General features: G+C 45.4%; 1 protein-coding gene across 3 annotated transcripts in view; it reads right to left on the bottom strand.

Moving 5' to 3' along the window:
- Positions 1 to 15800, bottom strand: part of brd10 (bromodomain containing 10) — a 73454-nt gene that overhangs the window by 56794 nt on the left and 860 nt on the right. Inside the window, exon 1 of one of the 3 annotated variants that reach the window (XM_085993720.1) lies at positions 13182 to 13277. The exons of the other annotated variants lie outside the window; for them this stretch is intronic. Within the exon in view, the coding sequence (XP_085849846.1) occupies positions 13182 to 13264 (83 nt within the window). The 5' untranslated portion in view covers positions 13265 to 13277. Of the gene's footprint in view, positions 1 to 13181; positions 13278 to 15800 lie in introns of those variants that run through there. 3 annotated transcript variants of the gene reach the window in all.

Raw genomic sequence — 15800 nt, 5'->3', positions numbered from 1 at the left:
GAGTGAGAGCGACTGGGGGGGGGAAGAGTGAGAGCGACTGGGGGGGGAAGAGTGAGAGCGACTGGGGGGGAAGAGTGAGAGCGACTGGGGGGGAAGAGTGAGAGCGACTGGGGGGGAAGAGTGAGAGCGACTGGGGGGGAAGAGTGAGAGCGACTGGGGGGGAAGAGTGAGAGCGACTGGGGGGGGAAGAGTGAGAGCGACTGGGGGGGGAAGAGTGAGAGCGACGGGGGGGGAAGAGTGAGAGCGACTGGGGGGGGGGGGAAGAGTGAGAGCGACTGGGGGGGGGGGGAAGAGTGAGAGCGACTGGGGGGGGGGGGAAGAGTGAGAGCGACTGGGGGGGGGAAGAGTGAGAGCGACTGGGGGGGGGGGAAGAGTGAGAGCGACTGGGGGGGAAGAGTGAGAGCGACTGGGGGGGGGGAGGGAAGAGTGAGAGCGACTGGGGGGGGGGGGGGGAAGAGAGAGAGCGACTGGGGGGGGGGGGGAAGAGTGAGAGCGACTGGGGGGGGAAGAGTGAGAGCGACTGGGGGGGGGAAGAGTGAGAGCGACTGGGGGGGGGGGAAAGAGTGAGAGCGACTGGGGGGGGGGAAAGAGTGAGAGCGACTGGGGGGGGGAAAGAGTGAGAGCGACTGGGGGGGGGAAAGAGTGAGAGCGACTGGGGGGGGGAAAGAGTGAGAGCGACTGGGGGGGGGAAAGAGTGAGAGCGACTGGGGGGGGGAAAGAGTGAGAGCGACTGGGGGGGGGAAAGAGTGAGAGCGACTGGGGGGGGGGGGAAAGAGTGAGAGCGACTGGGGGGGGAAAGAGTGAGAGCGACTGGGGGGGGGGGGAAGAGTGAGAGCGACTGGGGGGGGGGGAGGAGTGAGAGCGACTGGGGGGGGGGAGGAGTGAGAGCGACTGGGGGGGGGGGGAAGAGTGAGAGCGACTGGGGGGGGGGGGGGGAGAGTGAGAGCGACTGGGGGGGGGGGGGAGAGTGAGAGCGACTGGGGGGGGGGGGGAGAGTGAGAGCGACTGGGGGGGGGGGAAGAGTGAGAGCGACTGGGGGGGGGGGGGGAAGAGTGAGAGCGACTGGGGGGGGGGGGAAGAGTGAGAGCGACTGGGGGGGGGGGAAGAGTGAGAGCGACTGGGGGGGGGGAAGAGTGAGAGCGACTGGGGGGGGGGGGGAAGAGTGAGAGCGACTGGGGGGGGGGGGGAGAGTGAGAGCGTCTGGGGGGGGGGGGGAAGAGTGAGAGCGACGGGGGGGGGGAAGAGTGAGAGCGACTGGGGGGGGGGAAGAGTGAGAGCGACTGGGGGGGGCGGAAGAGTGAGAGCGACTGGGGGGGTGGAAGAGTGAGGGCGACGGGGGGGGGGAAGAGTGAGAGCGACTGGGGGGGGGGGGGGGGGAGAGTGAGAGCGACTGGGGGGGGGGGGGGGGGGGAGAGTGAGAGCGACGGGGGGGGGGGAAGAGTGAGTGCGACTGGGGGGAGAGAGTGAGAGCGACTGGGGGGGGGGGGGAGAGAGTGAGAGCGACTGGGGGGGGGGAGTGAGAGCGACTGGGGGGGAGCGAGAAGGGGGGGGGGGATGGGGAGGGGAGGGAGAGAGGAGGGGGAGGGGAAGGGGGGAGGAGGAGGAGGAGGAGGAGGGAGAGTGGGAGGAGGGGAGGAGTGTTTTGCGGGGGTCAGCGAAGGAGCAAAAATTTTTTTTTCAAAAACGGCTGTTAAGAAGATGGGAGGCCATCTTGAAAGTTTTTTAATGTTTTTTAAAAGCTGCCACGGAGAAGGAACGCGCAGTGTGAAACAAAGAAATTTTTTTTTTTTTTTTTTAAAGAAGCTGCCACGGAGAAGGAACGCGCAGTCTGAAACGAACAGAAATTTTTTTATTTTTAAAAAAAAAGCTGCCACGGAGAAGGAACGCGCAGTCTGTGAAAACAACAGAATTAAAAATTTTTTTTTTTTTTTTTTTTTATGAACTGGTGTTAAGAAGATGGGAGGCCATCTTGAAAGTTTTTTAATGTTTTTAAAAAGCTGCCACGGAGAAGGAACGCGCATTCTTGCTGAAAACACCAAAAGTTTTTTTTTTTTTTTTTAATAAAACGGCTGTTAAGAAGATGGGACACCATCTTCATTGTGTTTTTACGTTTTAGACATTTAAAAAAAAAAAAAAAAAAATCGCTCCTAACAAATAAACACACAGGTGAGAATAAAGATGGCGGCCACTCACCTCAGTTCAGAACGATAAGGCCCGCCCACACACGCACTGATCGGTGAGATGACGATCGACCAAAGCATAGGATTGGTCAATCGTCCTGTCATTCGACTCTAGGAGGGCCCGGCCGCACATGCGACGAACCCGCCCCCGCCACACATTGATTGGTCGACCATCGGGTTGGTCGACCGTACGATTGGTCGACCTCAATGTCACTCTGTGGTAATGAGTGGATAATGAGCGGAATGTTGAAGGTTTTTCGGATACCGCGGGCGCGATTTTAGCCCGGCCGAAACGTAAATACGCTTAAGACCGTTTTGGAAAGGTAAGCTTTGTTTCGACGTAATGCATGCGTAGGTATGCTCTGTAACTTTCGAGCGCATAGCCGGACAGACGCACACCCGAGGACAGACAGAAGGACAGACAGAAGTATCCGTATATATATATTTGATAGATAGATAGATAAATATGGGGTGCTTTGAAGTCTGCTTTTATATTGATTTATGGCTTGCGGCTAAATGCCTATTTTTTATTAAGTACCTCTTTCCCTATCTAGCTGTACAACTGTCTCAAACAATTTCAATAATTCACAGTAAGGATATAAAGCAAAACTGATTCCCTTTAGAGCATTGATACTATTTGAATATAAAATTATACACAGTATAAATATTAAAGGTTATGCAAATTAGTACTCCAGTAGGAAAAGCTATTATTGGGATGACACAGTAGTATCTGTGTTCGTAAACTGGCTATATCTCAGCAGAGAGCAGGGACAGTGATTAACAAGATGGAGCTGGAGAGGTCAGTAACAAAATGGAGCTGGAGAGGCCAGCCTAAGAGTGGAGCGGGTAATCTGTCTGCTGACAGTTCCTTGCAGTGTACAGAGCAGGCAAAAACATTCAGTACTTCAATACCAATCTTACACTCAAGACATCAATTTAGAAAGTATTCTTTTTTCTACATCACTATCTATACTAACATGAAAGCCAGAGAAGTGATTAATGCTGTTAAAGACACAACCTCAATGAATAATGTGCATTTAAAAAAAAATCTTGCATACATCAAGAAAAACTGTAAATGTCACGTAAATTAAGTGTCAATGTTTTATGCTGAAAGAAAAAATAAAATTCCCTCTTTTCAGATCTGATTCTTTCCAGCACCAAGGAGGACTGATTTTTATGCATCGAACAATACTGTTGTTGACGTGCGTGACTGCAATGGGCCTCCAAGCAACGTACTTGGTCTTGCCTCTGATTTTCCTTTTCACTCTGCCACTCGGGAAATGCCAAATGTAATGCTGCATGTATACCTGCAATGTCAGCAGAAACTACCCATTCACATTCTGGTGCCGTTTCTACAACTCAGATCCACATTTAAACTACACATGCACAGCTGCTTTGAAGTTGTTATTTTGCAAGAAGACATAGTAAGGCTACTGTTTTACAATGGCTGAAGTTAAATTCCATTCGAATCGGCTCATCATTAGCACTGCTGCTTTTTACTGACTGAACAAGTCAAATTCTGTTTTTATTATTTGGATTTTAGGATTTTTACCAGTGTTTGGGATCAAATTTAGAGATTCCGCCCATTTTTCTTTCGTAACTGTAAATCTGTATCCATCGCTGCTTCTCTCTCCCTTTGTTCATTTCCCCCCACCCCCCACCACCACCACCCCCCCACCTATACAGGCAATACCCCTTTTCTGGCCTGTACAGGGGAAGGTATAAGCAGCTCAGACACAGCCTGCTATGGCCACAAAAACTAACAATGTCTTCAATTGATGCTCACTGCTTCATTTACTTTGCTGCCATGCATATGGGGTAGAACAGATGCAAGTAACTTGACTCTTAATTAGATGAAGAAAACCTTTGGCTAAGATAGGTCGCTCAGATTTGGTGCAACAAAAGCTAGAGCTGCTAGCGTTCTGGATTTGCTTCTTCTACATTCAAAGTACCAGTAGTATCACTGGAAATGTGCATGTATAGCAGTTCACAAAGTCACATTCACAACTACACTACCCCAATATTTAAGAGAGGCTCGTGCGGGAAGCAATGTAAAAGTCTGTATTGGTAGGTTGTCAGCAGAGCCCACCCACAGACATTTGCAGCTTATGGAGCTAGATGAGGCTATTTATATTTGCTGCTGTCAGTACTCGAGTACTGGAGGCCCCTTAAAAACTAAAGAGAATGAAGCAGGGCCATTGTTCATAGCAAGAGATTGAGGACATTTTAAAATACTGTGTGCACATGCATCTCATGACACTGCATCTCATGGCACTATCTAATTCTTGGGAGTCAAAAAACGACCAGTAAAATAAATAATCAACAGCAAATAAACTACGAATATTCAGTCCACAAGTGTGATAGAATCAACCCAATTTTTTTGTAACCACAGGTTATAGCACCTCAATTCAAACAGCAGGCTCCAGTGATCAGAACAAACACGGTTCTTTTGTTAAAGCTATTTAATACAGTCGGCTTTCTTTTTTTTTCAAATGAATACCTTGGAAACAGACTGGGTCAGCCAATGACAGAAATACCACAAAGCACTCGGGAAGCATCTTTCTTATTATACCATGGAGCGAGTGGACACAGATCCTGCCACACTATACATTGAGATTCCAATCTCAACAGAAGATAGTGGAGCCAGGATTTTTTTTTATTAGTTCGAGAGAACAGTGCAAATATTCACTATGAGCAATTCAAACAGAAGCCTAAAAGCTACTCACCCATTCTCTTGATCGAACAGTCAATTGGCAGGAAATAAAGCGGTTTGGGACAAAAACTGAGGAAACAACAGTGTATGTATGCATGCACAAAAGCATACTTTGGTGAAGTGAAATGAGCCAAATGATTTATTGAAGTGTGGACTCTTATCACCAATTACATAATATATAGATTTTTTTAAATTAATACAGTAGAGGTAAATCTATCTAATCAAAAAGTCTATTTTTACCTTGCACAATGATTATGGAAATGTTTTATTTATCAATGAAGCAACAATTTAATACTTTATACTAGGCCAACATTGTGGCTTGTTTTAAAAAAAAACAAATGCAGATCTCTACAAAAATGATATCTTGTCCCTAAAGAAATAATCAGATTTTGATATTTTACAATTGGAGATGTGTCACAGCAACAAGACTATCAGACGACAGCAGGTTGGTTTATATAATTCTGCACTGGCAAACCTCCTTTAGGTTGTGAGGCTCCAAACTTCTTGAACAGCAAAACCCAGGAGGCTCAAACAGGATCAGTGTTGTTCAACACTTGCTTTATAGAGTTGAAGTTTCTTTTATAGTTGCATATCCAAGTTAAAATTACAAATACTTGGTTATTACAGTGCTATATTTTCTCATATCCTTCAGGGAAATGATTTGAACACCAAATAAAATTGATGTCCAAGATTAGAAATGTTTAGATCCTGTAACTCGGGCAGTGTGGTCGTACCCTATGTACAATCGTGCCAGACAACGCGTGGTTCCATATTGAAATAGAATACACATTTGTATCATATTAAGGCTAACTATGTTTAGACAACAAATTGATCTATGAATTGTTCTGATTTGTGGAAATACAGACTCCTTCCTTCCAGAGTTTAGCCTGAAGTTCCCTTAAAGCAATAGCCCCCCAAAGTAAAATAAAACAATCCGAATGTGTTTGCCTGTTTAAGAATAAACTGAACTATTGTCTTTCAAATGACCATGGTTTTGAGACAGTAGTTGTATATTACATTTTACAGACACCACTTGACCACAAATGGAATTATAAACAGGCCCAGCAACCTTTACTGAAACATTTACAGACTAGTTTAATTTCAGTAACCTCACAAGGGTTTTCATTAGTAACATCACAGCCAAGCGCGATCACATCTAAAGATGGGAACTTTCCAACAGGTGTCACCAAATAGTGAACAGGAACCCTGGTTAATTGTTTCCTCCCTCGTCTCAAGGTGCGGACCCAGACTGCCACCCAAGCAGAAATCAGTTAACCAGGGATCATTTGAGCAGCTTGCCAGGACTTTGGGTTGTATTCACAATGCATACTGATGGTAGAAATTTAGATATCTTTGAAAATTGGACAAAAAGGAAAAGAACAAAACAAGTGAAACCTTTATGTCCCTACTCACTCAGCTGTATGGCTTTGTATTACACCAGGTGTATTTGCCAACTGGTTCCTCTGAAAGCTCCCTATAAATTTACATTTCAGTTTTAAAAATACGACTGATAGTCTTAGAAATTATTAAAACCTAGCCTCATTTTTTTTGTCTTAAGCTGGGCCTTTAGATGTAACTGTTATATTTAAGAGGGCAGACAGTACTGGATTTCTGCCACTAGGTGTCATTTGAGCAGTTTGCCATGTCTTTGGGCTGTATTCACAATGCATATTGATGGTAGAAATTCAGATACCGTTGAAAATTGGGCAAAGGGAAAGAATAAAACTGTGGTGTATGTGCCTTTAAGAGCCCCTGTGTACTGTAATGCCGGTAATGGCCACTCGGGCTATATAAGCTTGTATAGTGTTTTGTATCTTTTAGTTCACCTCCAGACTTTGTCCAGTAAACACCTGTAAACCAACTCCTGCATTCCGTGTCTTCATTAACACACGGATACAACAGTGGCGATGAATTGGAAACGGACTTACCTGCAATTCGGCAGCACCTCAAGGAGATCGATTCCTCAGACGAAGGAAGAAGAAAAAAAAGAAAACTGTGGTTTCACCAGCTAGCCAGGCTGGTGGCAGGTACTGCAATAATCCTTTCTGGGCGGCGGGCTGGGGCTCGATCGGCTGGCTCTACAGCGGGGCCAAGCAGTGAAGGTGCAGGCAAACAAATACGAAGGGTGGAGCACTCGGGAGACGGCCAGCTCTGCAAAGCAGGTCGGCGTTCGGACCACGCAGAGGGCGGGGAAAGTCCCAGAGAGTCCGGCGGGAACAAGTCTCCGACTATTAAAAATATTTGTATAAATAAAAACCGCGGAGAACAGCGTTGTCAGCAGCAACAGCGGCGGGAAAGTGCGGGAGGCGCCATTTTTTTTCCAGCAAGGAAGAAAGGAAAGCGCGGGAGGCGCCATTTTTTTTTTAGGATGCCTAAGACTGGCAACATTACTACTTTCGATAGTGATGTAGAGGATTGGGCCACATGTGGAAAGAGTGGAAGTATATTGCACAGCGAATGAAATAAAGGATGATAAAAAGGCATCGGTACTTCTAAATCTAATGGGCGCAAGGACATACAGGCTGTTACGAAACTTAATCACTCCAGCCAAACCGATGGACAAGAATTTTAAGGAGATTGTTGATACACTACACTGCCAATTCGGGGCAGGACTGGCAGATTCTCTACGAGACAAATTCGTCTGCGGTCTCCTAAGTGAAGGAACACAAAAAAGGCTACTTTCTGAGAAAGATTTGACACTGGACAAGGCTTTCAGTGTAGCTGTATCATACGAAGCAGCAGCAAGAGGAGCTGCAGAGATACAGCAAAAGCCACAGGACTTCGGCACCCATGAAATGACACGGGGTTTCGAGAGATGTTATCGCTGCAGCAGATCCACCCATGACCAGAGGGACTGCTGGTTCAAGGACAAAGCATGCAGGCAATGCAGAAAGATGGGACACATTACACGTGTATGCCGATCTGGAAACAAAAAATCCACTGACAGAAAGAAAATCAATAAGGAAAAGTACAGAAAGGTACAAATGATGACGGACAGTAGCTCCGAAGACCAGAAGAGCGATAGCGACTCCGGAAACAAGAGACTAAGCTCTCTCAAATTACATAATGTAATTGCCAAAGAAGATTACCAGACCATTTGGGTTACCCTCACGATAGCGGTGTCCCCAGTTAAAATGGAGCTAGATACAGGATCAGCTCTGACCGTCATAAGTAGACGGGATTACGAGCGGCTATTTCCGCATATACCTTTGAAAGACACATCCATTATCTTGAAAACATATACGGGGCAGAAAGTATACCCAAAAGGGAAAATAAAGGTGCCTGTTGTATACAACGGCAAGGAAATACAGAAGTTGTATTTATACGTTCTGCAAGATGGTGGTCCACCGCTGTTGGGACGTGAATGGATGAGGAAGATACGTTTGGACTGGCACTCCATTCAGGCACTGACGGTGACCAGTAAGGAAAAAAATGATGACATCATACCTGAACGATTAAAAGACATCTTGGCCAACGCCAAAGAAGTGTTCCAACAGGAACTAGGAACCTTGAAAGGCGTCACCGCCTCAATAAAGGTGGAAGATGCGGCCATTCCCAAGTTTTTTAAGGCAAGGCCGGTGCCATACGCAATTCGTCCAGCAGTCGAGGCAGAGCTGGAGAATTTGGAAAAGACAGGCGTGTTATCCAAGATAGATTGGAGCGAGTGGGCAACACCCATCGTCCTGGTCATGAAGAAAACGTTAAATCATGATAAATCTGAAGAACAGAGAAAAATTCGCATCTGTGGGGACTTCAAGGTGACTGTAAACCCAGTCCTTCACACGGTACAGTATCCTCTTCCGAGGATAGAAGATATTTTCGCCTCACTATCCGGAGGGAAACGTTTCACAAAAATTGACTTGGCACAGGCATATCTACAGATGGAGGTTGAGGAAGCCTCTAAAAAGTATCTCACAATAAACACACACAAAGGCCTGTACCAGTACAATCGAATGGTTTTCGGAATAGCATCAGCTCCAGCTATCTGGCACAGAGCTATGGAACAAGTCCTGCAAGGGATTCCGGGGACTCAATGCTACCTAGACGACATCCTTGTAACAGGAGAAAACGACAACGAACACCTTGCCAATTTGGAGAAGGTGCTCACTAGGCTGAGAGAACGGGGCCTACGAGCAAACCGCCCCAAGTGCGAATTTTTCCAGAAACAAATATCATATTGTGGCCACATAATTAATGAAGAAGGGTTGCATAAGTCCCCTGAGGAAATTGAAGCGGTCATAAAAGCACCAGCACCTGAAAATGTCTCACAATTAAGGTCGTTCCTGGGATTGATAAATTACTACCATAAATTTTTACCGAACTTGTCAACTGTTCTGCACCCTCTTAACGAACTGCTACAAACGGGAGTAATTTGGGAATGGAGCGAGGACTGTAAACGTGCCTTCCATAAATGTAAAGGCTTGATCACGTCCAAGGAAGTTTTGGCTCATTACAACCCATCACTGCCAATCAGACTGGCATGCGATGCATCCCCTTACGGCGTAGGAGCGGTATTATCACATAGATTCCCTGATGGCTCAGAACGGCCGATAGCTTTTGCGTCACGCTCATTGAACTCAGCTGAGCGTAACTATGCCCAGATCGACAGGGAAGCACTCAGCCTGGTATGGGGAGTGAAGAAATTCAACCATTACCTACACGGACAAAAATTTACCTTGTTGACTGACCATCAACCCCTCGTCTCCATATTCAACCCTAAAAAGGGCGTTCCCATTATGACAGCACAAAGGCTCCAGAGGTGGTCCCTTTTCCTAAGGGCACACCAATATGACATAGAATACAAAGGATCAAAACAGCATGGAAATGCTGACAGTTTATCACGTCTACCGTTGCCAACGGTAGAAGAGGCACCTACAGTGGACCCAGTGGAAATGTTCCACTCTACCATAGTAGAATGTCTACCAGTAACAAATTCTGCCATTGAAAAGGAAATGAGAAATGACACGACTCTCTCACGAGTCTACGATTTAACGGTGAAGGGATGGCCAGCACATGGCGAACCACTGTTGCCAGCATTCTCGCAAAGAAGGGAACAGCTGTCAGTGTGCCGAGGAACCTTGATGTGTGGATCCAGAGTGGTGATTCCACCCAAACTCCAGGATAAAGTGCTAAAGGAGCTTCACGAGGGGCATCTGGGTGGAGTGAAAATGAAGAACCTAGCCAGAGCGTTTGTGTGGTGGCCAGGTATCGATAGAGACATCGAAGAAATGACCAAGGGCTGTCTAGGATGCCAGAAGGTCCAAAACGCCCCACCACAAGCCCCTCTACATCCATGGGAGTGGCCCTCATCTCCATGGCAAAGGGTACACATCGACTTTGCTGGTCCATTTATGGACTCAATGTTCTTAATCGCGGTTGATGCACACGCCAAGTGGCCGGAGGTAATAAAGATGTCCTCCACCACCACGGAAAAAACCATCACAGTATTAAGGACCATATTTGCCAGGAATGGGCTGCCTGAACAGATCTGTTCTGATAATGGACCACAATTTGTGTACGAAGAATTCAGGAAGTTCTTAAAAAACAATGGGGTTAAGCACTACACGTCCGCCCCATACCATCCCGCCACCAATGGATTGGCTGAAAGGTTTGTCCAGACCTTCAAGGCGGCCATAAAGGCCATGGGTAATGAAGACATAAATCTACAGCATAAGGTAGATAACTTCTTGTTTGCATACAGGAATTCAACACATATGGTTACAAACCAGACTCCCGCCATGATGTTTTTCAATAGAAGACTAAGATGCCGGCTGGATTTGATCAAGCCAAACATCAGAAGGGACGTAGAGAACCGACAATTTCAAGGCATGAATGAAAGGCCAACTAGAACCTTCCAGATAGGTCAACAAGTTTTGGCCCGGGACTACCGTACCGAGAAATGGCAGCCTGGAACTATTTGCACACGACTAGGACCACTGATGTATACCGTGGACATTGGAGAAAGCATAATAAGGCGCCGTGCTGACCAGATCATAGAGTCATCCGAAAAGGGACAACCTACACCACAACTCTATACACCTGATGATGAAGCAGAGATACCCATAGTATCTACCTCCGATCCGGTGATGCTAGAACCAGATGAACCCGACACTGGCATTCCAGCCGAATCGGCCTTGACAAAAGAACATACTACACCACCGAAAACTACTACACCACCGAGGCGTTATCCGGACCGAGTCAGGAAGCCTCCAGAGAGACTGACTTATAATTGATTAACTGCAGCAATATGTATATTATTGTTCTTGTAAACATGTTAAATAACAATTACTTAAAATGTTATGTACTGGTTGTCTAAAAGGGGAGGAATTGTGGTGTATGTGCCTTTAAGAGCCCCTGTGTACTGTAATGCCGGTAATGGCCACTCGGGCTATATAAGCCTGTATAGTGTTTTGTATCTTTTAGTTCACCTCCAGACTTTGTCCAGTAAACACCTGTAAACCAACTCCTGCATTCTGTGTCTCCATTAACACACGGACACAACAAAAACAAGCAAATCCTTTAAGCTCCTACTCAATGCTGTTTTCTTTAAGTTTTAGCTTTAATAAGATCATTTAAGTATGTGTTTTTGCTGTACCATCTACAACCTGTTAAAACTACATTGGGTTTCCACTGCGATTGTGAAAAGTAATAATCAAGAAATATATTTACCCTCCGACTTAAGGATACTTTTTCTGAATGAAAACACATCTGTCCCCTTAGTCCTAACTAGACTATCACTGACTTGGTGACATTCTAGTTATGACTAAAGAAATGAAACAAATCTGAATTCTTCATAAACCACTAGGATTAAATGGAAGACGAAGGATAGTCCTGTGTGCGACTGTGGAGAAGCTATCTAAATCATTGTGCATCTTGTAATCCATTGCGCTCCAAGATACTACCCTGGTGTAGTAGCTTCCATCAACTTCGTATCACCAGAGGTCACAGAGTGAATGATGAACTTGGATGTCAACATGTAATGTTGCTTTTCAAGCTGCCATACGAAAGCTGACTAGGATAACAATCTCAGGATAATTGAGCACAGAGAGACACACAACGTGCCAAGAGAGCACCCCCCAGAAGTACTGTTTAAATCTCAGCTGGTTTAGGATTTGACAAAATGGACTGTGGGTAATGTTAAAGTTTAAGGTTAAAATACCACTTAATGGTTACATTAAATATTTGTATGCAGTCTATTTCACATTAAACATATTTGTAACAAATTTTCCTCATCTAATAAATAAAAACATTATATATTTGAATGGAAGAGACCAGGCTCTCCAATGGCTGAGTTGGTTAATGCACTGCCCCACATGGAATTGAGCCTTACAGATCAGGATGCTCCCAGATGTGATCCCTGATCTGTGCTGTGTCAGCTTATCTCAGCCAGAAAGGTGATGAAAGGCACAACTGGCCCCAGCTTGGGAAGGGGGGAGGGGAGAAAACAGAATAGAAAAAAGAAAAACATCCAAGGGTTCCTGATCAGTAACTACTGCTGAAAAGTGAGTATGTGGAGATTTTGGGTGCGGACAGGATTGGGCTCTCCATGGACAAAAACCTACGGACACTCGAGCCTCAACCTTCCGCTTTTGGGTTAGTTTAGATCCAAATGGTTAGTGGCAGATTTTAGACAGACTCAAATAGGCACCCAATTCTCCATAGGCAGCTCATTACCACAGTTCCAGGTGCCAATTCAAACAGGTATAAAGGAGCAGACTAGTGGTGAGAGCAGAAAATGGCATCTAACTAGAATTGAGGGGGATGGGAATAATGAAAAGACAATTAGAGAATGTCACGCTAGAGTAACAAAAATTCTGAAAAGACTCAAGAGCCTCAAAAGACATCTCAATCCATGAGCAGCCTTTGCCAAGGCTGAAAAAGCAGGGGAATAAGTTAGGCAAAAATGAAGGAAACTAAACCAATGTGCAGCCATGAGGCTACAGGCATGTAACCGAGCAGCCCAGCACCTGACCCGGTTTGATCGCTGCTGAACTAGAGGAGATACTGAAATTAAGTGTTGCAAGGAGGGTTGCCCTCTGTGCCACTCCACGGCATCATACCACACAACATTGTAGGATGCTTCCAAGAACGTGGAGCCAAGTTGGCGGCCACAGAGGATCATCACCGTCACAGGATGCGTCAGGACTATGCTGCACGTTAGCTACAGGTGTCCTTGCAGGAGATGATACAGCTCTGTATCTGCCTCTTTTGACCAATCCCAAGAAGGCAGTTCTCCAGAGTTATTGAGAAGTAGGTGCGCCATGACCTGCCAAAATGATTGTACTCACCTGCCAAGATGCCACCAATCAAGATATGCTGGCTGATCACTTGGCATGCCGACTTTAAGTGGCACAGCGTAATAGGATAACATACTGTGATGGGGTGTTTCTGAGGAAGATCCAACATTATGGTTAGTCAGGCATTAATATATGCTGGCGTTGCTACTGGGTTTATCGCTCCAACTTTCTTTGGGAAGAGGAGCCATCCATCAACTGCACTAATCGACTGCCAAAGTGAGAAATGTTCATCTCCGTCTGCAGATGTGGGTGTGCAGATATTGGCAGGTGGGCACAGAGCACCTTTCCTACACAACCTGGCATCCCTCTGTAGGTCCTCCTCCACTTCCAAATTCATCAGATAAGGGATGCCCATCTGGGAACTCAGTGATATCAGTGATGGCGCTAGGTTCTATTGAGAACCCAAGTGCCAGCAGAAAGAAAACAAGACACTTAATGAATAACACTTACCCCAATATTACTGTCTTCTTTCCGTGGCCTCTAATACACTTACTGCTACCTAGCAACCCTGGACACCTATAATCACAGGGGTGATTAAAATTTGATGTCCTAAATGCCAGAACAGCCGCAAACACTTCCACCACGTTCCCCCCCATAAATTAATATTGAAAGGAAGCACTTGCCTGTTTGATCACGCACTGGAAACTGCATCAGTGTGCAAAGCATAGTTCCTATTTTCCTGGTTACCCAATTACCACCCTATAATTGGGCGTACAGCAATAGATAATGCAGGCTTTACTTTCCAGGTGAGGTAGTGGCAGACTGCCTGAGCCATAAAATCATACCTCCAGGACAGAGGAGTGAAAACTTTTTTGGACGGAATAAAAAGGTGATTTTTTCATCTGCATGATGGCTTTCCCCAACCCCATGTCAGCTGCAAATGCCACCTCCGCCCCCACCCCACCAAAAAAAGTTACAAGATAACATACCTCAGTTTTCTACTGGGGTTTTTTCCATCTGTGTTTCAAAACAAAAATAGTGACTACACAATCATTAGTGGACTAATCAATTGAGAGTGCTGGTTCAGAACAGCATTGCTTAACAGAGTAACACTTTCTCCTCCCAGAGAATGGGATTAACTGATGAGCAGCTGGAACACGCACTGTCAGCTGTGGCTCAGTGGGTAGCACTCTCACCTCCGAGTCAGAAGGTTGTGGGTTCAAATCCCACTCCAGGGACTTGATCACAAAGCTGGGTGCAGTACTGAGGGAGTGCTGCACTGTTGGAGAGGCCATCTTTCAGGTGAGACGTTAAACTGAGGCCCCGTCTGCGCTCTCAGGTGGACGTAAAAGATTCCATGGCACTATTTCGAAGAAGGGCAAGGGAGTTATCCCTGATGTCCTGGCCAATGGTTATCCCTCAATCACGAAAATCAGATTATCTTGTCATTATCACATTGCTGTTTGTGGGACCTTGCTGTGCGCAAATTGGCTGCCGCGTTTCCTACATTACAAGTGACTACAATTTAAAAGTACTTCATTGGCTGTAAAGCACTTTGGGACGTCCGGTGATGACCTCCCCTGTATCAAAATTTCTATGAAATCTATTTGAGTTTTGAAGAGTCAATCTCAAAACAAAAAAAGTTACAATTTCAAAACAGCATGTTTAAAATTTACAACTAATTGCTGGGGAATGGAATATTTCCCATATGGGCACCCAACATCAACAGCAAGTTCTGGTTAGACAAAAACCTCCCTCAGCACTAACCCAACATTTCTTTAAGCTAAGCCTTAGAAATGCACTCTCAAGTTTACCAGAGTGAACTTCCTACTTCTCACAATGATTATCGTTCTGGTTATTGAGATTTAGTGTTAAAATTCGGAGAGTTTTACTATGTGTTGAAATTGCTCAAACTCATTTAATTGAAATTCCTTACAACTAGAGCAACACTTTCATTCCATCAGTTTTTACTAGATTCAGTCTGAGGACCGAGAGGTGAAATATATTGGCCCTGAATTTGAGGTTGGAGGCTTCCCGTGGGGAAATGCCTCTGATCCACAAATAAAATGCCTGCGTACCTGGTGGCCCGGGAGATACGGAGACTTGCGCTCCTGGGCCTCTCCGGGTACCCACGGGTAGAGGCTCACGTATTTCAGGGGCGCAGGTGGTTCGCAAGCACCCCTGGGATCACGTGGGCCAGCCCAATGAATGAAAGGGTGAACCCCATTCATGCTTATGGGGATTCTGTATGTGCGAAAATCCCATAAGCATGAATGGGAATAACACAAAAAAATACATGTACATATCAAATAAATTAACAAATACATATTTAAAATTAATATACCATTTAAATATTTAAAACAAAATGTAATTTTTGAAAAATACATTTAAATGTTTTAAAGAGGCTAAATATAACCTTACCTATTTATTGTACAGGTTTTTTAATGTTTAAATAACTGAAATAAATTTTTTTCAATGTTCATTTAAACTCTTATGCTGGTAAAAGCAGGCCTTACGCCTACTTTTACCAGGCATAAGAATTTCACAGGCATTTGCTGGGCAAATAGCCCAACTCTCCGTCCGCGAATGCGTTGGATCCGTCAAGAAGATTCTTGACAGATCAAAAGTTCCAGGTTTTTGCGCAAAAACCCAGAACCTGCGCGGCCCTTA

Source organism: Somniosus microcephalus, chromosome 1 (genome assembly GCF_052327205.1).
Source record: "Somniosus microcephalus isolate GS21.2 chromosome 1, FLI_Smic_1.0, whole genome shotgun sequence".
In the NCBI taxonomy this organism is placed as follows: domain Eukaryota; kingdom Metazoa; phylum Chordata; class Chondrichthyes; order Squaliformes; family Somniosidae; genus Somniosus; species Somniosus microcephalus.
The sequence above is the reverse complement of the archived record's forward strand: the minus strand, read 5'-3'. Positions and strand labels throughout refer to the sequence as shown.